The sequence below is a fragment of the Lepidothrix coronata genome, unplaced genomic scaffold, assembly GCF_001604755.1.
Source record: "Lepidothrix coronata isolate B3197 unplaced genomic scaffold, Lepidothrix_coronata-1.0 Scaffold64, whole genome shotgun sequence".
Classification (NCBI taxonomy): domain Eukaryota; kingdom Metazoa; phylum Chordata; class Aves; order Passeriformes; family Pipridae; genus Lepidothrix; species Lepidothrix coronata.
The window spans coordinates 1,438,430-1,465,401 of NW_016690244.1; the positions used below are offsets into that span (position 1 = coordinate 1,438,430).

At 37.9% G+C, this 26,972-nt stretch overlaps 1 protein-coding gene across 1 annotated transcript in view; it reads left to right on the forward strand.

The window, feature by feature from the left end:
* Positions 1–26,972, forward strand: part of CMC1 (C-X9-C motif containing 1) — a 43,792-nt gene that overhangs the window by 235 nt on the left and 16,585 nt on the right. The window contains exon 2 of the mRNA XM_017817956.1: positions 12,270–12,362. Within this exon, the coding sequence (XP_017673445.1) occupies positions 12,270–12,362 (93 nt within the window). The remainder of the gene's footprint in view (positions 1–12,269; positions 12,363–26,972) is intronic.

A 26,972-nucleotide genomic window follows, 5' to 3' on the forward strand; every position in this document is an offset into this window, starting at 1 on the left:
CCTGCCCCTCCCGCCTCGCTAGGGCTTCCTGTGGGAACCCCCCCCGTCGCTTTCCGCTGGCTCCGGTCAATCGCCGGGGAGGGCGGCGGGCTGGGCTGCACCGCAGCGCCCGCGGGTGCTGGGAAGGGCCACCCCGAGGGGCTCCGGCCCGCCATCCGCGAGGTTCCCGGCGGACCGGGGCGTCCCCGCCGCACGCAGCGGTCTCCCAGCGCCCTCCCGCTCTCTCGGCTCCCTTTCCCCGCCGCCCCTTCCGTCCCTCCCTCTTGCCGCCCCTGTGACCTCCAGCGGGGCGGCGCCCAGGCAGCCCCGGGGAGGCGAGGTGCCCGCTGGTGCTCGTGTGGCCTCTCTGGCTGTGTAACGAAGGAAAAGGCTAAACACCAAGGTTACATTGCCTTTGGCTTCGCGTTGCTGAGGTCTTGCCCGAATGATTAGAGACACGTGTCCACAGAAGTGAATGAAAACCCGTGTCCTTTATACCCGCGTAGTGTTCACTCACCTGCCCTAAACCCCTGAGTCTGGTGCCTTCAGCTTGGTATGTTAAAAGGCCATTTCCCCGTGAGACCGAGCCCTACGTGGTGTGGGCCAGCTCCAGCTGACACAAGGTGTTGGGACACCCGTAGCTGGTGACAGACTGCAGCGGTCGTGGCTGTGCACCTTGGTCAGTGCAGCCTGTGGCTGCTTCTTCAAAAGCTGAAGAGGGTTGGCCAAGGTCAAGCTCCTGATTTCTGATAGAAACCTGTCCTGGGCCTGGCTTTCCAGGCCCTGCAAACAAGGCACTCATAGAGCAGTTAAGTTCTAGGTTTGTTTCTGGGTTTTTTGATCATGTTCTCTAAGTGTTAATCTGTTACTGAATTAAGAAAATGTTGTAAAACTTAATACTGCATTTTGAGTGGTGGATGTTCACATCTACAGCATAATTTCACTTCCCAGTTGTCCTTTGAAAAAAGCCTAGTTATTACACTAGCTTAATTCAACCTGTTGTGATTTCAGTGTAGAGCAAAAAAGTTGACTCCAAACACTGAAGTTCATCAGCATTCTGCTTCCCTGTGTTTCTATATAATGACATTCTCTGTCCCTCCCAATCCATGTTGTAGTTGTATGTTAGCTGTAGTAGGACTGCTGAGGGTGTACTTTGGGTACATGCTGTGTGATACCAGTACTGATATTCATCTGCCGAGCAGTGGCATTGCTTACTGACACCTCTCTAAATCTGCTACCTTGTTATCCAGTGTCTTCTGCTTCCCTCCCCCCACTCCCCATCAGTCCCTGGCTGTTATGGCTCTGTTGAAAACCTCAGAATGTGAACTAAAAGCAGACATGTCTATGTGAGGTAGTAGAGAAACTGGAACAGTAGCTGCAAGAGGTGTGAGCTGCCCTGTTCATATTAGTAAGGTGTTAACCCAGATACTCTGGTGCGGTAGGTTTTAGTGTCATCATCATTAACTGCTTCTTGGCTGTATATGAGAAAAAAGAGGGAGAATCACAGTTCTGTAAATTATTACTGTGACTGATACTTCGTTTTGTGGTCACAAAAGACACAAATATTCTTATGGCTTTGCCAGGCAGTAGGGAGCGAATATGAAGGAGTCCTCTGAAACTCGGAATATAGAACCTGTGAATTATGTCATGATTTGTATGGGAGGAGTTTTTTGACAGCCACGGTTCGGGAAGGAACTGTGGTTGTGTCATTAGGTGATTACGTTCAGTAAATAAATTGGTAGATGAATCTGTTCACAAAAATTTATGTTCATAGAATCAAAGATTTTCCTGAGTTGGAAGGGACCCACAAGGATCATCAAGTCTGATTCTTGGCCTTGCTCAGGACATCCCCAAGGATGACATCATGTGCCTGAGAGCGTTGTCCAGACACTTCTCGAACTCTGTCAGGCTCGGTGCTGTGGCCACTTCTCTGGGTGCCTCTTCAAGTGCCCAACCACTCTCTGGGGGAGAAACCTTTTCCTAATAGCCAACCTAAACTTCCCCTGACTCAGCTTCAGGCTATTCCCTCGGGTCCCATCACTGGTCACCAGAGAGATCAGTGCCTGCCCCTTCACTTCCCCTTGTGAGGAAGATGTAGACTGCAATGAAGTCTCCCCTCAGTCTCCTCCAGGCTGAACAAGCCAAGTGACCTCAGCTGCTCTTGGCCCTTCCTCTCCTCTAAGCCCTTCACCAACTCTGTTGCCCTACTTTGGACGCTCTCCAAGAGCTTTATATCCTTGTTGTAATGTGGTGCCCAAAACTGCACACAATATTCAAGGTGAGGCCACCCCAGTGCAGAGCAGAGCAGGACAATCCCCTCGCTCGACCGGCTGCCGAGCTGCCGATGCTTTGCCTGACGTCCCCCCCGGACACGGTTGGGTCTCCTGGCTGCCAGGGCACTGCTGACTCATGTTCAACTGGCCATCGACCAGGACCCCCAGGTCCCTTTCCACAGTGCTGCTCTCCAGCATCTCATTCCTCTCTGTCCATACATCCAGGGCTGCCCCATTCTAGGTGCTAAACTGTGTTAATCTTCACATAGTTGGTAGTTGCCCAGTTCTCTAATTCATGTCGGTCTCTTTGCAGAACCTCCCTGCCTTTGAGGGAGTCAACAGCTCCTCACAGTTTAGGAAAATGTTACATTAGTTTGTTTTATCCTTCTCCAGAGTGAATGTGCTGCAGCTCAGCACTGAATTTGATTTTTGTATGCACCACTTCCAAAACTATGTAGGGTGCTGTTTTTAGTAGTAGAGGCCATGGGTTATAAGAAAGCACATTTTCTTTTTAATGTGCACTCAGTTATATCTGTAATTTTCAGAGGACGATGTCTGGATCCCCAGTTGGAGATTCATAGATGTGTAAAAAGAAAAGTGGAATCATTGTCAGTAGCTGAGATACACAATACAGACTTTGGTACCCTTCCTAGATATAGGGCTTAAAAGCAGAGGGGCTGAAGACTGATTTAATATTTTTCCTAAGCTACTTAAAATGTTTGTTTCTTACTGTTATGTGGAAATCTAGGATGCTAACAAGTTACAACATCCATTTTTCAGTGGAAGGAGAGAATTGGGCTTGCGGAATGGTTGTAACTTTGTTTCAAAGTGGCAAGGGCTGTAAGACCAGAGCTAGAAGAATATCCTGAAAGGAATGAAATGATAATTTCAAAAAATAGGGAGGATAAAATAATGGGGGATAAAACAATGTTGAATTTAAAGGGCAAAAATATACAAATAAAAGGAAAAGTGGCTTTTCAGCTGTTCTTTTTCAGCTTTTAATTAAACTTCTTTTAGAAAAGTTGCCAGAATAACATCTGCAGTTCTTGTGTTAATGTAAGCAAAAGGCTTTTAGCCTTGTCTTCATGTCAGAACATCTCATGTTCTGGAACTTATGAAAACACTGGTGTGTTTTGATCATATCTGTGATGTTAGTTTCCAAGATCTTCATTCATTTCTATTACATATACTGATTATTCATTAAGTACATAGGTACAGAAGTCAAAGGTTGGCATTGATTTTTGTTGTCTCTTAGTCCTTCCAGTTAAAGGAATTTAAAAAAATGCAGGAAGAATGGTATTTGGTCCTGTTATTCAAAAGCCTTGCTCTTCATTTGTGTATGGTGTTCATTCTTTGGAATGAAACATGTAAATTTTATCTTGAAAGGAGTGGCTAAAACTTTTAATTGTGATTTACATTATTTTTCAGTACACCTTGTCATACACTTCTGAAAATGAGTAAAGAGGGCTATGTAGTGCTGGAGCAACTGATTAACATTATGGGGTATGGTGAGAAATCTGAGGTTGTTAACATCTCCTATGGTAATAATGGGGGGGGGGGTTGTTGGTTTTTAGATTTTCCTGCATCCCTTCTTTTTCCAGATGTTGGGGACTTTGCCCTTTCTGTGTCAGATTTGCCTGTTACTTTTCTCTTGTTTCTGATGCGAATTGTTGCATAGTTTTTGCTGCCACTGCTTAGCTCTATTTTATGTGATCTGTTTGATTTATACCATTCAGATAGTTTGGGTGCAGGACCTTTCTCTGTTTCTTACTCCAGGTGGAAGTAAGCAGAAAATACTTGGACAACATCCACTGTTAGTTAGAAGGGATGTAGAAGAAATAGGGATTGTACACTTGGGACTGGTTTCAGAGAAGAGGCACTTAGAAGTTTGGGCTTGATTTAAAAAGTGTTGAACCATATCCTATATAAGAATTGAATTGTGTCTGTGCTGTTATTATATTTTGGCATCCCAGAAAAAAATCGAAAATGTATATTTGATTGCTGAGTACTGCTGCATGGTGTCTTTGTTTTTAAGTGAAAGAAAGCTGCATCAGTTACCAAGTGAAGCATTCAGCAGCTTTACAATGGCGGAATTAGGGCTGTCTCTGCTAGTTTAGTCCTAGGTCAGTCATGGCCCTGGTTGTTACTGACTCTATATTTTGTGTATTTTGCTGGAATTCTCATTTGAGGTAGGCTGAGGTAGCTCACACCCTAAGTTTTTCTAACTGGCGGGTCTGTCATACTTGAACAATGGTACAGGCTAAACACTAATGAACCTGCATTATTTCCAGCAGTAAATACTTAAGTCCTAATCTGTAATTAATTTTCAGGCCCTGTAACTGGATTTGCTGTGTGATCAGCAGTGTAAAAATATCTCCTTGTGTCGGCTTGGCTTTACTTATTACTCACTAGATGTATGAGCATTTGCAATCTGCATGTAATTAAAAAAAAGTGTGCTTTGCCGGGTCTGCTTTTCCTTTTCTTTCTGGATATTACAGACTTTCTGTCATACAGCCATTGTTCACTTTTAGCAAACAGTATTCTGGTAATCCAGTACTGCCATATTGCAGGAATATGAGCCCCAAAGCAAAATGTAAGATAACAAATTCAGCCACTGAAAAAGGTGAAAATTGACTTTGAGGTGACGATAGAATGGTGAGAAGTTAAAGCTTTGGAAATTTTCTCTGGTATTGTCATCCCTGTACTCCATCTTAATTTAAAATGATGTCAGTATTAGAAAGATCTCAAAATCTGGAACTTTTTTAGTGCAAATAAATTTATTCATATACATTTAAAGAAGAAAAAAAATGGTTGCTGTGTAGAGAAGTTGCACTGATCAGTGTCTTTTGCTTTTAAATCAGGGTTTCACGGTATCACATATATAGTTTCACTTGGATTATAACTCTTCTGTCATTTCACATTGTCCTTCTATACTTTAAAACCCATAGTAGAAACCAAGTACTTAAAGCTCTAGTTTGTATGCAAACACCGATGTGCAAGTGAGGTTACCAAACTCAGGTGTTTGGGCCTGGTCCGTCATCTGTCAGTTTACACAGGATGTTTTTGACGGATAAAATCCTTTACCTTTAACAGGATTCTGCATGGTTTTTGTGGGACTGAGGTTACAAAGCAATATGCTGAAAGTCATCGTCACTTTGACCCCATGAATTCCATGTCAGTAAAGGCACAGAAGTTCTCTCAAAAGCTACAGGATTGCATACTTAAAGTATTTAATTACATTGGTACATCAAATTAGAATTGTAGGAAAAGACCCTAAGCCTTTAGAAGGATAAGGGTTTTTTTGTCCCATGACTTTAATGGGTCTGTCTCTAAATGAATTTGTTCCGTTGTGTGACTTAGTGTTTTCAAACAGAGGCTTTGAGTAGTTGATAATATATTCAATGATACAGACTTTTTGGATAAGTTTTTATGGTGCACATAGTCATAAATTATTCACATGAATTAATGCAAGATTAGTAAATTTTATTTAATACAGGGAGGATAAGCTAGGCAGAATAATGGAGATGAAAATTTTGAATTGAATGCATTCTTTTTCTGGAGGAGTAGTAAGCTCTAATTATATTGTTTATTCAAAACACTGTTACAAGCACACTAAAATAAATCTGATTTTTAAAAAAAAATATGTAACCTCTAGAGCCAATAGTCTGATTGATGAAAGGAATGTTTGCCAATAAGCATGCACTGAACAGTGTGCTACTCCTTCTGTTATTAATAAAAGTGTTAAAAAAAAGTGTACTTTTCAAGTGTATTTTTATAATTAGCTCATAGGCAAGTGTCTTAAAACAAAACTTTGGAATGGAACAGCATATTTACAGCTGAGAAACAGTTTTTATGAAGTGATATGAAAAATAACCGAATCCCCCAAATTAATGCAATTTTGTAACTTAGCTATAAACTTGTTCTCCAAGCCAGCTCAAATATTGAGTATACTATAGGTCTGCATATGGGAAGAATGAGAGAATGGCTGGTAAACTCAAGTTTCGGTAGACTTATCATAAGACCTTCCCTTCCAGGAAAACAGCTCCTTTAAATGCGGTATAGGTTAAAGAATGGGCATTTTGCTTGCATCTCCTTGGTTTTCTTCCCTTTGACTGTAATAACTCTCTTATTTCTTCTGCTCAAGTTCTCATTAATACGTTTTCAAGTTTTATTTCTTAGCTTAAAAAAGAAAGGCATCTTAGAAATCTGTCTATTTACAAGTGCTTACTTTTGTTAGCAGCTGGTAGAAAAAAATAGTAAGGTGTATTAAAAAAAGTCCCTTTTATAGCTCCACATTTCTCAACCAAGCTCCCAAAATAATGAAAGTGATTGTTTTTGAAATTTATACATTTTGAGGAGTATTACAGTTTAACTTGGATTCTTGAACCTCAACTAAACTTTCTACAGCATTTTTGCTAGTAAGTGATTTCAAGAAAAACACGAGGTAAAACAGTTACAAATTAAAATATTATAAAGTTACTAAAACTTTCTCTGTTCTTCATATATACTGTGATTTTTACTGAAATATTTGAAGTACTATTTTGAACATTTTTTGAACATGAATAAGTAAACAGCCTTGAGCATTTTTTGAACAAGAAAATCAAAATTATAGGTTGTATAAGTAGAAATGCATGTTTCAAAGGCTGTTACTGGAATCGCTTGACACAATTCCTCTTGGATGCAGAAAGTGTGAGGTGTCTTTAAGTATCTGGGTAGAGTAGATTGCAACTTTTTCTCAACTTTTCTGAGTAATCTGTGTCCCTGCTACCTGAAGTAATGAGAGTGGTGAAAGCAGAGCTGTAGCTACCAGCAGGAAATAGCAAGTAGAGGGTGAGTAAAACATTTACTAATTGTGTTGAATGGCGAGGGGAGAGGGAGATGATACAACTTTCCTCAGGACACTCTTCTAGGAAGGCTTTTGTCTTGGTATCCCCTGTTTGTAATAGTCTTCTAATGAGTATGACAAGCTGCTACAATCTCTTTCATTATTAGAATTGTAAAGCAGCTTTGTATTTCATTCTTTCCTTGTCCTCTAGAAGATCTGCTGCTGACTGCACAGGTCTACAATGTTGTTCTCAAGGCTTCCTGGGTCCTGTGGTCAGAGACTAGGAAGCCAAGAGAGTATTCATCATCTGTTTTCCCAGCTTCCATATGGAGTGACTTTGATGTGTTCTAGTGGTTGTGATGTTCTTGTTCCTATTGATGCATAATAATTTTTTGGGTCTTGGTCATTTTTACAAAAATAATGCAACCCGTTAAACTGAATGGCAATGGGCCTTGGCCTTCCATGCCAATAAACAGCTGAGGGTTTTGATCAACCACAGAAAGCTATTACTGTTTCAGTCTCGTGCCCTACATATTGTATGCAACAAGAGAACTATTTCAAGCACTGAGATTTGCCATAACGCACAGATTTTATTTGTTAAAAAAAAAGTCTTAAATGTGTTCTAAGCAATTTGCTGAATAGGGATATCTCCCAGTTTAGTAATCTCTTTCCTTTCTTCAATTCTTTACTCTGGGCTGAGGTTTTATGGAAAACAATTTCTGTTTCACAGAGATATTTTCTTTTCTGTAGCTTTCTCCCTATATATCTTTTTTTTTTTCCTGGCGACTGCAAGTTTATAACCTCTATAACTGTTCTTTATTCTCTCCTCTGTTCCTTGTCCCAGGAACATTCTGGAATCTGCTGATCTCTATCTTTAAGAAACATTCAGTAGTTTAATTACACAGATTCCTTGGATGTAGCCTTATTCACATTTTCAAGGTGCTAGTGACTTATATGCGGTAACACCTGCGAGGCAGCATTTGGTTTTAATTTTGACTAGCTTCTGTGTATATTTTTACAAACTACGTAGTTTTTACTGCATTTTATAACCTTTATTAATCAGTTTGTGTTCATCCATTTTTCCCTTGTAACGTTCAATGATACTAGGAAATTTCATCAGAAAATAAGGTAGAATCTCAGAGGATTACAATATTCTAGCACACATGCCTGAGTTTGGGCTGGCAGGGGGAGAAGGAAAAGCTTCTGCTAACGTTTGTCTGCCCTCTGGAAGCTGAAAGGTAACATATTCTTATTGGTTCACTTTGTGGGCCAAGGCCATGATCATCTCAAAGAGCCTACCCAGAAGAGCAGGAAATGTGTGTTGAGGATGTAGATGGGAACCAAAGGTCTTAGCTTTCAAATGCAGAAGGCAAACTGTAGGAAAACATATTTCTTACTTGTCTGGGAATAATGTTTTGAAGATAAAATAAAACAAGAACAAGACTGTTGAAATGCAGATTCTTCTATAGGGACTATTCTGCAGAAAATCTGGTTTTAGAATAAAAATTATCTTTCTTAGTGCAGAATAGTGAACTTTCAAAAGGGGGGAAAAGTACTTATTCTAGAAACTGTAATATAGTTGAAAAAAGGCAAAAGGAATTAATGGTTTTACACCTTGTTTTTTGATAAAGTCTTGCTTCTGAGGTGGTGTTTCTTTGAAAGATCTTGCCATATACATTATTGCAGAGATGATTAGGTTGGATTGATGATCTTGCAAGCACTTGTACATCAGTATCAGAAATGCAGTTTCTTTGCACGAGAACACATTTGTCTTAGCTGGTATCTGCTATTGTTAATATTTGTGCCTTATTTGTCTTTATTATTTTATATAAGTGCTAGGGATACCAACTTCAGTGAAGTGTTTTAAGATCGTTAAGGAAAATCACTGTAATTGTAATGCTATGGATAGTTTAGAATCAAGGAAGAATATTCAAATACTTAAGATGTTACAGGTGAAACACAGATATAGTACTGCCCAAACTGAATGTCTGCATTTGAGCTAGTTGGAGAGGTGGTTGCACCCAGATGCCTGAAACTTAGACAGTATAAGATGATTTAAATTTCATAGAATCATTTACGTTGGAAAAGACCTTTAGCATCATCAAGTCCAGTCGTTATTAAGCACAAAGTATTTTCTGATTGAAAAATACAAAAGCAAAATCCTATAAAGATAAAAATTTGTGAGATAAACAAATAATTTAAAGCTGATACTTCCCAACAAACATTCTTCTAAAAACTGTAGATGAGTTTGTAAATGTTCTTCATTCTTGTTTCTTTTATACAGTTGAATAATTACCTGTGAATTACTGTTGTAGCTCTCTTCTCATTCTTTCTACTGGATGCTGCCCAGTGTCCTGATGTGCCCTCTCCTTCTTGCATTTTCAGCCTCTGCAGGTTTGACAACATGGGACTAAGAAGAGGGAGTTTGCCTGGAGCACAGCTCTGTCATGGTTCTGGTTGAGCTGGTGTTAACACCACTTTAACTACTCCTTCCTATCAGTCTTATGCTGCTTTCCTGTTGAATAATCAAACAGAAAATTGGGTGGTTAAGCTAATTTAAAACCTGAAAACCCTTTTTGACTGTTCTGGGCTAATAGAGAGGCCTTCTCTTTTTGGATTTCTTTTTCTTTGCTTGCTTCCTTGCTTGTTTGTTTGTTTTTTCCGTATGGTCTTGTGTCCTGTTTCCTTTCTAGGAATTGTATTCCTACCTACTTCTCTTTGTCGGTAGAGGGTAGCTGATCCTTGCTCTGAAGCCTTGGGCTTTGTGGTTGTGGGAACCGTAGATGCTTCTAGGCAGCTTTGCCAGCTAGGGAGGCCCAGCTGCACTTCCTAGGCCTTAAAGACTTCTTGGCTATTTGCTGCATTTCTTTGCTATCTGCTACGTTTCCACGTGGTCTGAAAGTTGAACCTGTGAGAGCCAAGAGTTGCACTTGATGATCCTTCTAAGTCCCTTCCAACTCAGACTATTCTATGATGCTAATTGTTGGAAGTAGATAAGTAGATTCAGTTACTCCGAGGTGTAAATCAGCTGAGAAGCACTTCTTTGCATGTATTTGAATTAGTTTTCTGTTTTGAGCTGGTCGTTCACTGTGTGTTAAGGTGCATAATAGTGCTGATGTGACAGGAGTGAGCGAGGGCAATGGGGGACTGGTAAAACTTCCCTTTTGGTGGCAGATAGCAACCACTTGCATAACTGTATCCACATTCATAGGTCGGCTGCCTGCTCAAAGCACCAATACAACAAAGTCAAGTTTAAAAAAGAAGGGAGTAGGTTTAAGCTATAATTTGCACCAGTGGTACTCATGACAGTTCAGTCTTTCTTCTTGTCCGAGAGTCACACAATTCCCTCTTACAGGTCGTTTTGGAGTTTTACAGTGAACTGGATCAGGGAATTTTTCTAGCTGAAAAATTCCTTGACAAGAAATTTATTTACCTTTAACCCAAATTAACTTCCCCTTTCATTCACCACAGGGCTGCCGAGCCCATCTGTGTGGGCAGCGGGAAAAGAGCATCCTAGGGATGGGGACAGGGCAGGAAGGCTGCAGTGCCAGCTTGCTTTGAGTGAAGTGAGTGGAGCTGAGGCACGTAGCTTGGTGGTGCCATTTCCTGCCATGTCATTCAGCTGAACTGATTTGTCCTTTTTAAAACATATGTTTAAAGTTTTCTGACAGCTTTGCATTCTCTGTAACAAATGCTCGGTACAGTAATTGCACTGATATTCTGCAGAAAGTTAAAATGAAAGATATTTGTAGTTGTTTTATCTCATGAAAATCAGAATATAGAAGCAAATCTTAAGTCATGAGCTATTTGTTTTCAGTATTTTTGTCGTATTTACAGAATAGACTTTGAGGTTTTTTTCCTGCTGTAGAAATTCTAAGAAAGATATTTTTCTGAGGAGAAGTGTAAGTCTTTCGTTCAGATTCTGTATATTGCTCATTATAATCCTTTGTTTTGTTGCCAGATTCCACTAGTAATATCATGTATGCAATACTGTGTAATCTCCTAATGTAATCTCTTAGCATTAGTAGACTTTAAAAGATGATGATGTAAGGATGACTAATATTAGTCTCCGTTGTTTTTTTATGTAGAGTAGCCAAAAATCCTCTGAAAAGTGGTGTTTGAAAGCTGTAGGGAACTTAAAATCTCCTTCTTTCCTTAATTTCAATACATTGCACTTTGAATTTTTTTTTCATTTCATCTTTTTTTTTTTAATAAGCAATTTTAAAATGAAATGATTGTCACTCAAAATAACTGTATCTGACAATATGGTTTTCATAATATGAGCATCTCAGCTGATGCTATTCTGAAATGTAATATTGAAATCAAAGGAAGAATAAATAGTGTGTTTGAAGATGAAAACCAGGTATTTGATATAACTGTGCTGAACTATACAGTGTTCTGAACGAATGTCCTTAAAGGTTTTTTAACTCAGAAGCTGAGAAGTAAAAGGCTGTGCTTGATAAATTCTCATCCCTTTGTTTTGAAGAAAGTGGGTTTGGAAATGCAGGGTTTTTTAAAATGATCTGTCTTGTTTGTTCAAACTCACTAGCTGTGTTCAAGAGTACTGAGTTCTGGAGACAACTGAAAGCAAACTGCAACTGTACTTTTAAGTGCAGAATTCAGACAGCAGCATTTGTTCTGTTAGATTGGATTTCTCAATGAAAAATCTCCTAGATCCTTCATTGAAAAGACTTAGTTTTCTTCTCAAGAACTGAAGACTTCCACATAGCAATAAAAATTTTAGGTTGTGCTCTAGCATGTGCTATGTTTCTCGGCTTTGTGCCAGTGAGTAAAAAAGTACATACAGATAATGTGCATAGAAAAATACTGGTATCCTGAAATAAAAGTAATTAGTGTTTGTGCTGTCTGTATGCAGATTTTCTATTCACTAAGGCAGAAATTAAAATGTGCTGCTAGAATTTTCTCCTTTATTTTTGTTCATTGTGTACATTAAGCAGAATAGAAATATTCAGGATAATGATCATATTTGTATCTGAGCAAATTTAAATTTTGGACTTTCCATCCTTTTGATCTATGTGGTCCTTTCACGGTACTTTTAGCTGCTGTTTATGACAGTTTTAGTGTACTAATGTCTGTTATATAAGCAATGCTGTGTTATTTCTTTAGATTGACTTTGATGTATAGATATTACAAATCTTTTTTTCAAAATTATCTTTTTTTCACTCTTGCAGAAAATTCTAAGCTGAGACATGTAGAAAAAGATGTTTTGATTCCACAAATAATGAGGGATCGAGCCAAGGAGCTGTGCTTAGATAAGGTGCAAGGTAAGAGTCAAATATTCATTAGGAGATCAGATATATTCTGATATCAGATGTATATTTGTGCCCTGAATATAATCCTTGGTTTTGAAATCATGTAGTCAGAGAATTAATATGTGTGATCTGCATCTTATCTGTTCACTGTGAAACCAGTACTGAAGCATATAAATCTGCTGCGTTGGCTTTGGCTGCTTGGTGATGTGTTTTCCAAAATGACTTGTTCTCGAGTGCTGTGGAATTTAGTATGATTAATACAAAATTTTGCACATTTCAGTCTACACTGTGTGGTGACAGAGCCACACAAGAGTTATTGCATTCCTATATGTAATATTTGATACTTACATAAAAAAGAATTGCCTCATGTGAGCCTTCAGTTAGGGCTTCTCTCCCTGCCCCAGGGAAATATGTGCACATAAACCCACATCTGTTATTAGACAGACATCGAAATAGGGTGATGCAGTCTACTTCTGTTTTCATTTTCTTTTGAAGAGTACTGGATAATAACTCTTTAAAGTAGTTTCACCACTTCTTCTGACACCCAAGTCATCTAGATTGGTGCTTTCTAAACTTTTTTGATTGTGCACCCCATCAGTAAAAATTTCTGAGTCCACAATCCCAATATATGTATATTTATTTATAAATTATGCAAATGAACCATTGTACTAGTATGTTAATATGCACTACAAAACATGAAAATAGAAATTAAAAAAGGAAGAGATAAAGATGAAATAAACAGTACTTTAAAATAATTTTTATGCTATTTACCAATTGTACAAAAACATTTTTGCTCTGAAAAGTTTACTGTTAATAACAGTATTTTTTACTGAGATCTATATGACTTAACATGCTTCATAATCTTCATTTGACACTGTGATAGAGGAATTTGAAGTTCTGGTTCTAAGTTCAGTTTATTTCAATACTTGATTTTAACGAATGTCATATGTCAAAAGGATACCTCACAAAGATGCATAGATCCCAGTGGAAAAAGTACATTGTTCCTTGCACTTATTAAACTATAGTCATATTTTCAATCCCATCCACACATTTTGCAAAGGTTTTGCTTAAAATTGGACTAGTAAATGACCATCTCCCCAGATGTCCATCAGTTGTTCTTCAAAACTCGTTGGAAGGTGTTGCATATTGATATTTTTAACCTACTGAAACTCTCATTTGGAAGATTTTTGACAGGTTAGATGATTCTGTTTCTATCCTTTTGAGGTGTATAGATGGAAGAGGTTTTTGTAGGTGACACATTCACATTGTGTTTGGCAATAAAACCAACTCAAAAGTCGCATAATGAGGGGAACATATTTGAACACCTGTTTTCAAAATGCTCTGTCCAAAGAACAAGTTTCTTTTGCAAAAGAGTTACTTTTTCACTCGTTGTTGAAACATCATCTTCACCTTGAGGGGACACACTGAGTGTTTAGTTTTTGGAAATTCCTGCTAGGTAGCAAACTACTCACACCACTTGTCATCACCAAAAAGGTCAGAAAATTTGGAACTCTTGTCTTTTTGTAAAAGAAAAATGTGTCAGGTTTGACAGCTCCCTCAAGGGTTTTGCCGCAAGATACCCAGCGAACCTCTGCGTGGTGCCCGAGATTTTCATGGCCCCTCCCCATCTCGGTACAAGCTGTGGCAAAGCTGCTACAAGTCTGGTAAACATGCTACTGTTTGAGGGGCTTGTTTTTATAAAGTTACCACATCAGTGTCATCCTGTAGCACTTTGTGCACTCCTGGCATCAACTGCCTTGCTGTGATAGTTCACCTATAAGTAATGCAGTGAAGTATTTCACTGTCTCTGTAGCCTTAGTCTGGAATCCCTGTTTTATTCCAGTCAAAGCAGCTGCTCCATCAGTGGATACATTTGCGCAGTTTTGCCATAATAAATTGGTTTTTATTCAAGAAGCCACTTTCAGTTGAGAATAGATCTTCTCCAGTTTATCTTTCCTTTAGTGGCTCACAAAAAAAGTCCTTGTGCATTTCATTATTGACATGCAAATAACTCAAGCTGAGAGAAGTTAGAAACTTCTGTACTGTACTTTCACCCAACTGTATAGCAAACCTCCCACACTGTGTAACTTGTTGTAATAGTTGTTTCTTCAAATCTTCAGCATTGTCTTCTGTGCATCTTGCAACAGTGTTTACTGACAAAGGAGTGCATTTTAGTTTGTTGCCACATTGTTTTCCCTGTATTATTTCAGCGATTTTTAGTGGCAGAAAGAAAAGTTGTTTCCTCAATGGGATGTGGCTTTTTGTGTTTCACAAAAAGAAGCTTCAAAGGAGGCATCTAGACATTTATCACTAGCTTTAAAGTCAAGTCCAGTTAAAATGGTCCAGTGTATTTCTAAGCAGCTGCTTTTAGGGGTTCTTCAAAAGATAAAAAAGCGTATTCTTACAGTAATTTTGACATTGAGTAAGTGGGAAAAGAGTTGGGAATATCTGCCAGAGGAAAGTAGCATCACATGACAAGTACCTTTCAGTGCTGTTAGGACTTAAGAGACCTTTTTACATTTGAACAGTAGTTGAATCATTTTTACTTTGAACTCTATACCTGTTGGGGGAAAAAAATAAAAAGCAATTGCAGTGATGTGGGTCACTGAAAGAAGATGTCAGTTAAGAATATTCTGAGAGCTTGCTGTTTGTATAATATTGTTTGAGGGTAAACCAAAGGGAGATTGTGTACGTGTTTTTCTCCCCTGAACTTTCTCTGTGTAAGATGAGGACTTTGGTTTCAGCATCTTCATTTTCTGTGGCAGCAACCAGTATTGGAGATTCTTGAGCTGTGAGTTGTAGACTTACCTTGCAGCTTCTCTGTTGTTTTGCCTCCATAAATTTTAAAGCCAAATGTTATGGTTTTTCTCTTTCTGTGATATTAGGCAAAACTATAATTTCTTTCTCCTGCATAGAATTCAGTTGTGTTTCGTTAGGAAAATGAAGTTTGTGGATGCATCTGTCTTCCTTTCATTCCTGTCACCTGCAAGCCAGCTTTGATCAAATTGTGTGGCAGTTAGAAGTGGAACCTGAGTATTTCTGAAAAAAATTTTGATTGAACAGGCAAGCAAAAACCCACATTGATACTCTTATTAAAAGATAAAAAGGTGGTAGCATAAGTTCAGCTATTTTGTTGTACACCTTTTCGTCTGGATGGAGGGGAGAGACCAAACCACGGGAAATGAAGCTTAAGCAGTTTTGTGAAATGGAGGTTTATCATTTCCTAAATCTATTGTGAAATTATTCCTGGAATAAATTTGTCTTGTTAGTACACAGGGATAGGTGTTAATCAGAGTAAATAGGCAATGCTTTTTATGCTGTAAACAATTATAAGCTGTGTAATTAAGTAATCAAAGCTCCTGCAGTTCAGTTTGTGTGCTGCAGAGTGTACACGCATGCATGAAATGGAGCTGTTTACACCAACTGGCGTAGCTACTCCTTTAACTTGCTCTCAGTGTAGGATTTTCCTGCGTTATGTTAATTTTGTTTGAGAAACTCCTATTAATAGGTTTCATTTTGTCTTTCAGAAATTGTGGTAAATGCATTGGTAATATAGGAAATAAAGCTATTCCACAAGTGTGGGCCTTTACAAATGGCTTGATCACGCTGGGTTCACGTGTATCCCTATGGGGAGCCCCTATACATTCAATAGTACTCTGCGTGAGCGCGGGGGTCCATCTGTATCCAGCCCGTTACCTTAGCCTGCAGCTATACCACCTAGAGCTGTGTGCTTATCAGAGCTAATAATGCAAGTAATGACAGCCTGTCCAGCACGTGTTCCAGAGCTGTCCAGGGAAAAGAAACCCCAAGGGTTAAATAAATGAATAAATAAATAAATAGAAAGGTTTTGTTAACTCAAAAAGTGGTCCTGCCGTCCTAGTGCACGGTTGAGTGGGTGACCCGTTGCTATGCTTGGTTGTTAGCCTACTAGAGTGGTTTAAGGATGAAAAAAACATGAAAATATGTCCATCTGATCATTTTTGAGAACAATTCAGTATTGTGTCTGGTCATATTTTACTTAGATTATACTTAGATTAATTTTATTTAGATTATTTAAATTTACTTAGACTTTTTTTCAGATTGTTCCAATATAGTTCTTGTGTGTGCTGAGAAGAAAAATTCTTTTGTTAAGAATTTTGTACCTCTCTGTCTCAGAATAATTTTTGTGTGTTTTAAGACTTTCAAGCACTTTTTCAGTGAAAATGGATATATTAGTAATTTTATTAAATTGGTTAGACAATGCTTTCTGGTAAACATTAGTCGGTGTTAAAGGACCATTATGTAAATTGCTTTATTGTGTTCATATCCATGCATTGTATGTGTGTGAAATCATGGGCTGCTATATGAGTTACAAAAATAAAAACCAAGCAAACAAGAAAACACAACAACATTGTCATACATGGTCTTTTCACTGTATTTTTTACAAACTGTAGCATGAGTTTGCCAGAAATAATATTATATCCATATATTTCTGTATCAGCATGTCCTTCACATTTCAAATCTATGTAACTTAAAGGAACATTTATTAGCTAGTGCCTTGTCCATTGATTTTATGAAATAATTTCTTAAGCTTTTTTCCTGTGGAATTATCAAGTTTTTTGCTTTGATTTCCAGTTGTAAAATTTATATATGACTAAAAGCAAAATCATAGCACATTTCAGGAACCTGGAGTTAGCATTTTTCATCAGAACCGTTCTCTTTAGCATATCAAAACTTCTATATTTTCATCTAGCTGTGCTTTACTTTCCATTATTCCTCTCTACTCTCAAACAAGGGACACTCACAAAAAAACCTGCAAGAGCTTTGGTTGGTCTTGATCATACCTACAGAAAAGCTTGTCTGGTTTCTTGAGAGCACTTACTCTGCTGTTCAAAGTTACAAATTCTGAAACTGAACTTGATGGTTTACGGTAGAGAAGAACTGTTGGGAACAGAAATATACAAACTTGAAGGACTGTTAACTTAGTTTAATTAAATCAAACTTAGTTTGATTTAATTTTGGGTTACTTGGTTTGGAAAATAGAAACAACCAACTGGCTTTGACATGTCGTGGGTTCAGACTGAAGAAGTCCTGAATTGAGAAGTTACTGAGTCACTGAGTCAGTCATGAAATTAATTCTGTATTATATTTCTTGTATATGTTTTGTGTATTTGTTGCATTGTAAAGCATTTCTGCTCACCTTCCAAAACCTCACAACATTTTTTGCTGGGAGAAGAACAGACTTGCTCTAGAGACAAAGAGTTTTAGTTCTGAACTTTTTTCTTCTGAATTTTGTTGTCTGTTACTGATACATCATCTGGATTTGGGCCTTTCAAGATCACCAAGAGGTAGTGCAGATGTCTTCTGTAACTGAGACTCATTTGTAAGGTTCAAGGATTCAAGTAGGAAATTGAACTACACGCTTTTCAGGGGGCATACAGGGATAGATAGTCCAAATCAGCCTGGTTCTGCCATTAGAAAGATGGTGAAGTAAATGTAGCCATTTATTATTTGAAGCATATTGTGGGAGACATCCATTTGACCAAGATGACAAGTTGTTCTGTCCTTTAAAAAAAATTCATTAATTAAAAGTAATTGTTACGAGGGAGACACAAGGAAGATATTTCCATCTCCTTCAGTGGATTAAACTATTATGTTGGTTCCGCTGTCTGTGGGAGCTGTGTAATTAAAGCAACTGGAGTCACATTGCTGAAAAAAACCTGTGATACTTTGCAAGGCTTTAAAAATGGTTTGGAAAGTATGGCTGGAAAAGGACATTTCCAAGCAACCACCCTCCTCCCATTCTCCAGATTTCCCATTAGCCCTCTCCTCCTCAGGGCTCATGTTGATACTTAGTGAAGATGATGGGATGCAACACTACTGCAGGCTTCTCTACAGTTGAGCATGACCAGTGTCAACCAGAGTTTTGATAATGTGCAGTTACTCAACAGTCCTGTCTCTGACATTATCTCTGTCCCCCAAGGGGCCACCTGCTCTAGACCGTGACCCTTACACCTGACATATCAAGGTCCATAAAACCAAAGAAATTTCTGATTGAACTACATGTGATACTGCACATTTAAATGCCCAAGCATACTTTTAGATATTCCTTCTTCTTAAAAAAAGTCTTTTTATATATACTTTCTTATCAGAAATGCAGATAATGAAATGTGTGGAATACTTAGCAATTTTTACTTGATATTGCTCACTTTCTTTTGTATTGCAGGCCAAGTTCTGTTAATTGATTCAAACCCTTGCTGAATGCTAGGGGAGAATTAACCTGTTGGTACCTACAGTTGTGGTTCTGAGGTTGATGCTGGAAGATGCTAAGACTGATAGTAGTGGGAAATTACATGACAGCTCACATTTAAAAAATTTTGATGAGTCTTATTGTCTTGAAGGAAATTAAAGCTAAGATCACCATTTATAACTGAACTTTGCTCATCTACTTTGCCTTATTGTGAAAATACAGTCCTTACCACTGTTTTTTTTTTTTTAAATTCACGTCACTCCCAGGAGTGTCTGGGAACACAGTGATGATGAAAGAAAAAAGATCAAGTGACTGATAAAAATCAATGTGTTAACATGACAGCTCCTGGTACCTTTTTTTTAATTGAGCTGCTGTGACCAGAAATTGTTTACATGTGCTTATGTACATATTATTCAGAGTTTGGTGGAAAGCCTGAGAGGTGACACGAGAGAATTTTTATGACAAAAATAACCTTGTCTTATGAGGATGAAAAAATGCTGCATTATTACCTGCAACTTCATTTTCTTGAGGGGAAGGTTAGTATAATTTGAGAGCATAGTTTCAATTCAGCAAGAAAACTGCAGGTGGAGAATGGAAAAAAGCTGTTGTCCTCTGTTGCTATATTTATTATCTGAATATGGACGTACATTATAGTCGTATTGTGTGTTACCCCATGACCGTGTATGAAGCTATTGATATTACATTATGTCATTAGTGAAATTATTTTGGATGCTGTGATAGTGTACTGCTATATTTAGTAGTGGTAATAAATTGCCTTGTCCTTTTTTTTCCGGCTAGTCTATCTGGTAAGAGTAAGATGCTGATTTTTTATATGATCTTGTTTGCACACAATAGCATTTATTTTGAAAAAAATATTCAGCACTATATGTTTCCAGTGAACATTTACTCTCATCACATTTAACTATGTGAATTGATACAATCTCTAGAGGGATTATGGTATATTGAGCTTTGCTCCAGCAAACTGGGTAGAGAGAACAGCTATATGTAAATTACAATTTGAAGAAATGAGATTCTAGATCTCGTGGTCTTTTTTGTTTTTTTTTTTTAAATGATAACAGCATTAAGTAGCCTAGGTTAATTTTGGGGATATTGCAGAAAAGAAATATGAGGGCATATTGTGTTGCTTGGTGATAGAAATTTAAGTGTTCTAACTAGTTTTCAGGACTTTGAAGAATATGTTCAGGGATAGAACTTGCCCTGTTTGATTATTTCTGTCCTTCCCCCCTCCATGTCATTTCAACCCAGCTGATGACAAGAAATGGGTCAGACTTCTAGCTTAACCACTGCAACTTAGTTGTGTAGGGTTTTTTTATTTTTTATTTATTAGGGAATGGAACAGCTTTTACAGGGACAAAGAGAAATGAAATCACTTTCAATGAAAGAAAGAGGCCTCATTATAGCCACCAACAGCAGTTATTGACAGCTACACTTCCTATTAACAAGGAGCATTTAAGAGTTTGGCTGTTGGATCTTTGGACTTGATCTAATTTGCTAGCATTAATTAGTTTCTTTTGAGCACAGACACTTGGTGCTCACAGCTATAGATTTGGAGGACTAATTAGGACAGAAAATTGAACAGAATGGGGTAAGGCATTAACCTTCAACCATTACCAGCTGGGGCTCTGATAAAGACCACAGAGTCCAAATGCTCCTATTCATGCAAAGAGTACTCTAATGAATATCAATTTCAGCCAGGTTGCCATATCCTACAAGCCCTGTCTTAATTTTGATTCTCTTACCTGGTAGAGATTTTTATGTATAGATATTAAAGTGGTATTGATAACTCAGAACTCACAGATGAGAACCTCCAGAGGTTACCTGTGTTTTTTCCAGTCTTTCAATTTTGTTTTCTCAAGTTACAGATTTTATTGGCTTTCAGCTGAGATCCTGAATTTCAAATTGATTTCCCTGTTCAGCATAAATATATTAACATAGCCCAGATTAATTGCACATTCTTAACAAAGGCTAGTTTAAATAGATGACGACTGCGTGTTTTTGGCTTATTGCAGTACATGGTAGTAATATCCATGACAAGAGCACTCACCAAGCGAACTGCTGAAAGTTGAACAATAGGATTGTTTCTTTTGCAGCTCTTGAGATACAATTATATTGTGGTTGGTGAGCAAGTTTTAGGAGGAAAACTATTCTTTCAGACTGTGGATTGATAGTGTTTTAACATCTACAGAATGGAGGTACTTAACCTGTATATAAAGAAAGGAAAAAAATCAATTGCCTTTGTCCTCTTGTATCATTTCTTGGATTATTGGAAGAGTTTAACTTGAATTAAGAGTCAGGATCATCAGTTGTTTCTACCCTTTAGTCATGTTGCTACTCCCTGACAAACTCCCCATTAAATCTGGATCATTGTTGCTGTCTTCATTTGACTTCTGTACCTGGAAATTCCTTACCCAGTGATGACAAAAGTGTAAAAGACTCTTCTCTGTCATAATTTCTTGAAACTTTTTTTTCAGGAAGGACGCTAAGATTGTTGTGTATGCCTTTTACATGCTGTAATTATTTCCACCTCTCCACTGGTAAACTCTTTACTGTTAGGTTGAATAGCTGGTTCTGCTTCTTAGGGTCCTGGTGAGGTCAGATTGACCCAAATGGTAAAACCAGAGAAACTCAACCTTGCCTGTACCTCCTGATCTTGGGGTATTTCATGGTATTTAGATCATTTTTCAGAGAACACTGGGAGATAAGTGTCCGTAGGGCAGCAGCCAGTGGATAGGTGAGAATGGTCAAGCTCCTCTCCCAACAAAAGGGGGAGAGTAGCATGGTTGCTGTTGCAGCCACTTACTAATATCTTTTCCCAGATGTTATATACAGTATTTGCTGATCTCATAGATTTCTTTCCCAGTTGACACATTTTGATTCTTCTTGTGTCAGTCATTCTTACTGCCAGCAAGGGAGAGCATACTTGGGATTCTGTAAGGGGTTTTTTGCATTCATTCAGTTGATGGTGGTGATAACCTACGGGTACTGTGTTGGAGTATTACAGTGAGGTGTTACTGTGGTGTAGGTGGACATGGCAATTCTTTGTTAATCGTGTGACTTACAGTAACTGTTACTTTAACTGCGTGTCCTTAACGATGTATTATGTAGTTGCTTTGCAGTTTTGGATTATAAACCCCTCTTAGATACTACATTCAACAGTTACACAGTTAGCACTTTGTGTAAATAAATCTTAATACTTTTAAGAGGTCATGCTATATTCCCATTGCATGTGTATAAATATTTATGTCATTTATGAATTATGAATATTACCCTGGGGTTACTTTCACACAGAAAATAGGTTATTTTTCAACAGTTGAAGTCAGAATGTGTTGTGTAGGTACCATTAAGTTCAGCAGTGGAAAACAGAACTTAGTTTGGTCAAAAAGTAGCTAGTGTATTCAGAATACAATAAATAGTGAGCTTTCAGGCAGCCTACAAGCAGTGTATTGACCTTGTATTCAGCATACCGTAATAGGGGAAATCTTCTGTCCACCACTCTTTAGAGAAGACATGAAGTTGACAAGTGTATTTGCCAAAGAAAATTGCTTATCCAAATCACAAAAGTTGAAATTAAGTATTAATTTCAGTTGAGCTAAATGGGAATCAGAATAGAAGTTGTGGTTTCACCTAATGTGCTTTGATTTTATGAGGCAGTGCATTATGAGAGTTGTAGTTTTGATCTCCCATTTTTTCCTGTAGATTGGAGACTTATACCTGTTGTACATATGTATGTGTGGAATACTACGAGTTAGTCAAAAATAAAGGCAGGAATCACAGGTCTTATTACTCAATAGGGGAACACAAGTTAAATTGAAGTACAGTTTGGCAAATACGCTTTCAACAAAATGTTGTGTTCTAAGTGTTCTTCATGCTTTTTTGTGTTCTGGAAACAATCAGAGTGTGTTTGATGAAATCTCAAAAATTTTCATCCTGTTTAGGGATGAAAATATTTTAAACTTCTTTTTCCATGTGGAACAGTAGTTCTAAAGATTGCTTAGCTTAAATTGAGTGAGCTGTCCCTCTGGCACTTATTCTTTGATGTGGAAGTTAAATGGGTCCTGTGGTGGCAACATTGACAATGCACAAGTTCTTTTTTAAAGTAGAAACAATGTTGTCTGTTGCTGAGTAAAACCATGTTATTGTACATTATTTTTCAGGTCCTTTTAATAACAACAACAAAAAAATCCCCCTCTCTCCCACCTCCAAATTTAGTTTTGTTGCTATTGTAATTGCTTTCCAATAATTGTCTCTGTGGTGCTACATAGAAAAAGGGTAGAGAGATTTGTGTTCTGAAGAGTGTTCTACTTACAGGTCTGATACCTAAGAAGGGAGTATAGAGTATAGTAATGAAATGTTATAAAATCTGTGCTGTACTGTCATCCCTCTGAATTTTATTTTGAACAGTCCTGCAGAAAAGAGCACCTGGAAAGTGTGCTGCCTAAGATCAGGATAGATCCCTCTACAGGTAGTGTAATCATATGACAGAAGACGAGAGGTATTTTGGATGAGGAATCAAGGGCTGCAGAGCTGGTCAGAGGCTGGGAAAGGAGATGGTCAAGGAATGCTAGAGCTTTCCTAGAGTTTTGGAGGTACGAATGAGGCTTTAAATTATGATCAGGGAACAAGAAAAGCAATTTACCTGTTGTATTCTGGATTTGAGAGGGATACTAGAAAGGATTTGAAAGGAGTCATGTAAGGGATGGAAGGTAATCATTCTGATAGGATAATGAGTAGGAAAGGAATTTACATTAGGAATTTTGAATAAGATAGTGTAGAAGACCAGTGCATGAAAATTTCCCTTGGGTGGAGTGAACAGTCTTCTCTTGGTATCTATTAGCTGTATTGGGAAGAAGTTGAAATAGTTACAGGGAATCTGGGACTTTATGGTATTAAGGGATCTGCCTTCTTATCTTTTTCCTAAAACGAGTTTAAAGAAAGGTTTCTTTAACTCCGTAAGGCTTTTTTTTGGACTTCTAATAGTTAAGTTCAGAATTTCCTTGTATGACTTTTATCACCCATAAAGTCTTGCACTTTATAGGCTTCTTTCTTTCTGTCTGTGATCCTGAATCTCTCAAGGAGGTATCTAATCATTCTTCTTTTTTCCTCTCTTCAATATAAACTAAATATGCCCTTCAAGCCTTCAGATCAGTAACATATTTCAAGGATATTTAAATAGTCCATTTTGAAGCATGAAATCATACAGTCTGCTCATGTGTGTAAATTTATCATTACACTTGCATGCCAGGCTTGATACAGGTCTTGCTTTATTTCTTGGTGACAGAAATATCCCATGCTCTTTGCTGTAATGGAATGCTCATGAAGTTGGTGTAAAAAAGCACTGTGAAGTTGTGGCTTGAGATGTAATCCCACCTGTGGCTGTAGACTGTCAGACCTTCTAAAAGTCATTTTAGGGAGACACAGCTTATGTTGGCAAAAAGAACTTCCGCATGCTGTGGTTTAATATGTGGGAAATGTACAGAAACTATAATGTGGGAAGACATAGGAGAGAATTGAAAGCAGGATTTCTTGATTCAATCTAGACTGGTCCAACTGTGCTTCAAAAGCATGAACTTCAGTTCTGTAAAATGATTATCAAACCTGAGTGCCCTAGAAAATGACTGCTGCATTGGAGGGCATATGTTTCAAGCATAAAAGGAATGCAGGGCTGGAAAGGACTTTTAGAAGACATTTTGGTCCATCGTCTTCTCTTGGGGTCATATGTAGCATGCCTATGATTGTCCTGTAACCTGACTGATGTTTCAGCTTCTCTAGACAATCTGTTTCAATGCTTAGTTTTATTTTGCCTTTCAAAGAATGCTTTTTGTTTTCTAAATTCTGAGTTTTTAATGCCTAAACTAACTTATCTTTGTATATCGAGCGATTCATGTTCTCAGACATTGGGTAGATTCCTGGTAGCGGTCTGAATAAAAGCAGCACTTTAAATGGAAGAAATAGGGTGATCTGATTTATCTTAAACAGGCAAAAGGAAAAAAGAAAAATAGAAGCCTTGTTCAGTAGCCATCCTGGACAACTGTTTCTACCACAGAGTCTCCCTGAAATGGCTTAGGGAAGATGTTGAGCCCTGAGATTCCAGAATTGTTTTCAGAAGCATGGAGAATTTAAAACACAAAAACTTAAAAACTTTAATGTTATGGTGTAAAGAAATGACATTAGAATTCACAGGGAGAACTAGTGCTTTCAGGTTGAAGAAAATGGTTTCTAGTAAACAAGAGTGACCGCAGTCTGCAGCTTCAAACTTTGTTGCCCATTACTCTTTCTCCTGCCTTTGGGGTGGTAGTTTTCTACAGTGAATCTGACAGCCCAGTCAAAATGATTCATAAGGCCAATGGTGAAAAGTACTCTTTATTTTTCTCTGGTGTAAATAATCTCTGTCATTCCTTATGTGTCCTGATTTCCTCAGGAAAAGTCCTGTGTTTAAAATATTTTATATTATCTGTGTGTAACAATGCTTCATGACTGTTGAGTAATAGTACTAATGGTTCTTCAGCTTTCTCTTGATAATACAGGTGTCCCCATACTTTTGAAAGCTGTTCCCAATTTAAGGAAGTTAAAAAGCATGTATGTGTATGTGTGATGGATTTTTATTATTTTATACATTCAAAACAGCTTGAGAAAGTTTTGAGTCCTTTGTGGGTAGTGAGAATGGTGTGGAAAAGAATGCTCTTGCAAGACTATTGTGTAAATTCATTTTGATATGCTCCATCTGTTGAGTAACTTATGAAACTTCAGCAGTTTTAAAACAAAATATTTTTTGAGGAATCTGTCTATTCACTCTGCCATCAAATTCATGTAAATACTAGTTACTGACTGTTCATAAACCTTTGAGAAACATTCATTATTGGGCAGAGAATACTTAAATTACAACCCCAACAAATAATTTTTGCACTTCTGTAGAAGGAAGATATTTAACAGAGATGACAACTTTTGCTTTGGCTGCCTTCTCCTAACAGACTATTCAGATGAATAGTTCTGGTCTCATCTTTTTCTTTTCTGCTCTTGCAGTTTAAATATCAATTCAGGAAAATATGGCATGTGATTAATTTTTTTTCTAAGTTAAATATGCTAGTTCCATTCTCTTCTAGATAACTACTTACACATTCATTTATGTACCTGAATTTAGTATGTCGTTACTACTATTGTTGGAAGTAAGATTCCAAGTTGGACTTTTAAATCTGAAAGTATATTATTACTGCTGTGGAAAACTGCTGGATTTGGATGACTGCAGTTTGTGTTGTGCCATGTGCATCCATGTAAAGAGATATGGTAGTAATGAGTGTTTTGTATGTCCAAACCCTAACTGATTGTACAATGACTTTTTACTTGGGCAGGTTTTGTACTAACAGTTTTCAAGTGCTCAGGTCTCTAAGCCTTGGCTGAACTTGCAGCAAAAAGTCAGAATGATCACCAAAACCTTGTTATATTTCAAGCAATCAGAGGAGGTGAATCTGAATAAGAAACAGTCTACTCTTCCTCTTCTCCCTTCTGCAGTCTTTCAAAGCTCCAGGGGGATAGAAGTTACTTCATCCTGTTCTGCAATGTTCAGAGAGGAGACCTCTGTGAGTGGAACACTAGCCTTAGAGACTTATGTCAGCTTCTTGAACTACTCCTTTGATTTTATTGTTAAGTCATGTAGGATGGGAGACATTTCATGCTAGTTCTGGACATTTGGATGTTATGTCGAGTCTCTTACATGGGACATAACTGCATTCTAGAAGCATCAACCTCTCTCTCTCCCCATACCCCCTTCCCTGTCAAGGCAACAAGAAGGAAAGCAAGGTACTTCCAGAATTAACTTTAGGCAAGACATGTAAATATTAGGTGGCTAAAATTAGGTAAAGTGAATTCCACCGAAAGTCATTTTTAGTCTCTGTTTACACATTTAAATGAGAATAAGACAGTAGATGAAGGAGAACTGTCGTGGTCAGTGCATATGGGGCACTGCATTGGTATTCATAAAGCAAGGATGGCTGTGCTATGAATTTTTGTTGGGGTGTTTGATCTCCTGTAAAAGCCACGTAGAAATCCTTGGACTTTTTGGGCATTTGCCAAGGATTCCTTTGAGGTTTTTTTTTCTCTGTCTGTCTTTGGTTGCTTCCACATCTTGGGAGTCCCATTGGTATGTTAAGTGCCTTCTCTGACGTTAAACATCCATATGTCTGAAGTTCTGTGCAGGTGTGGACTGGCAAGATAGTAACTGTAGAGTGGATTAGCTCCCACTAATATTTGATGGAACTAGGGAAAGGCAGTTGATGCCTGCTTGTTCATTACAAACAAGGCTCGTCTGGACACTGGAGTTACCTACTATAAAATCTGGGGAGAACACTTGGAACTGAATGAAGGCTTTTTACTTTTAT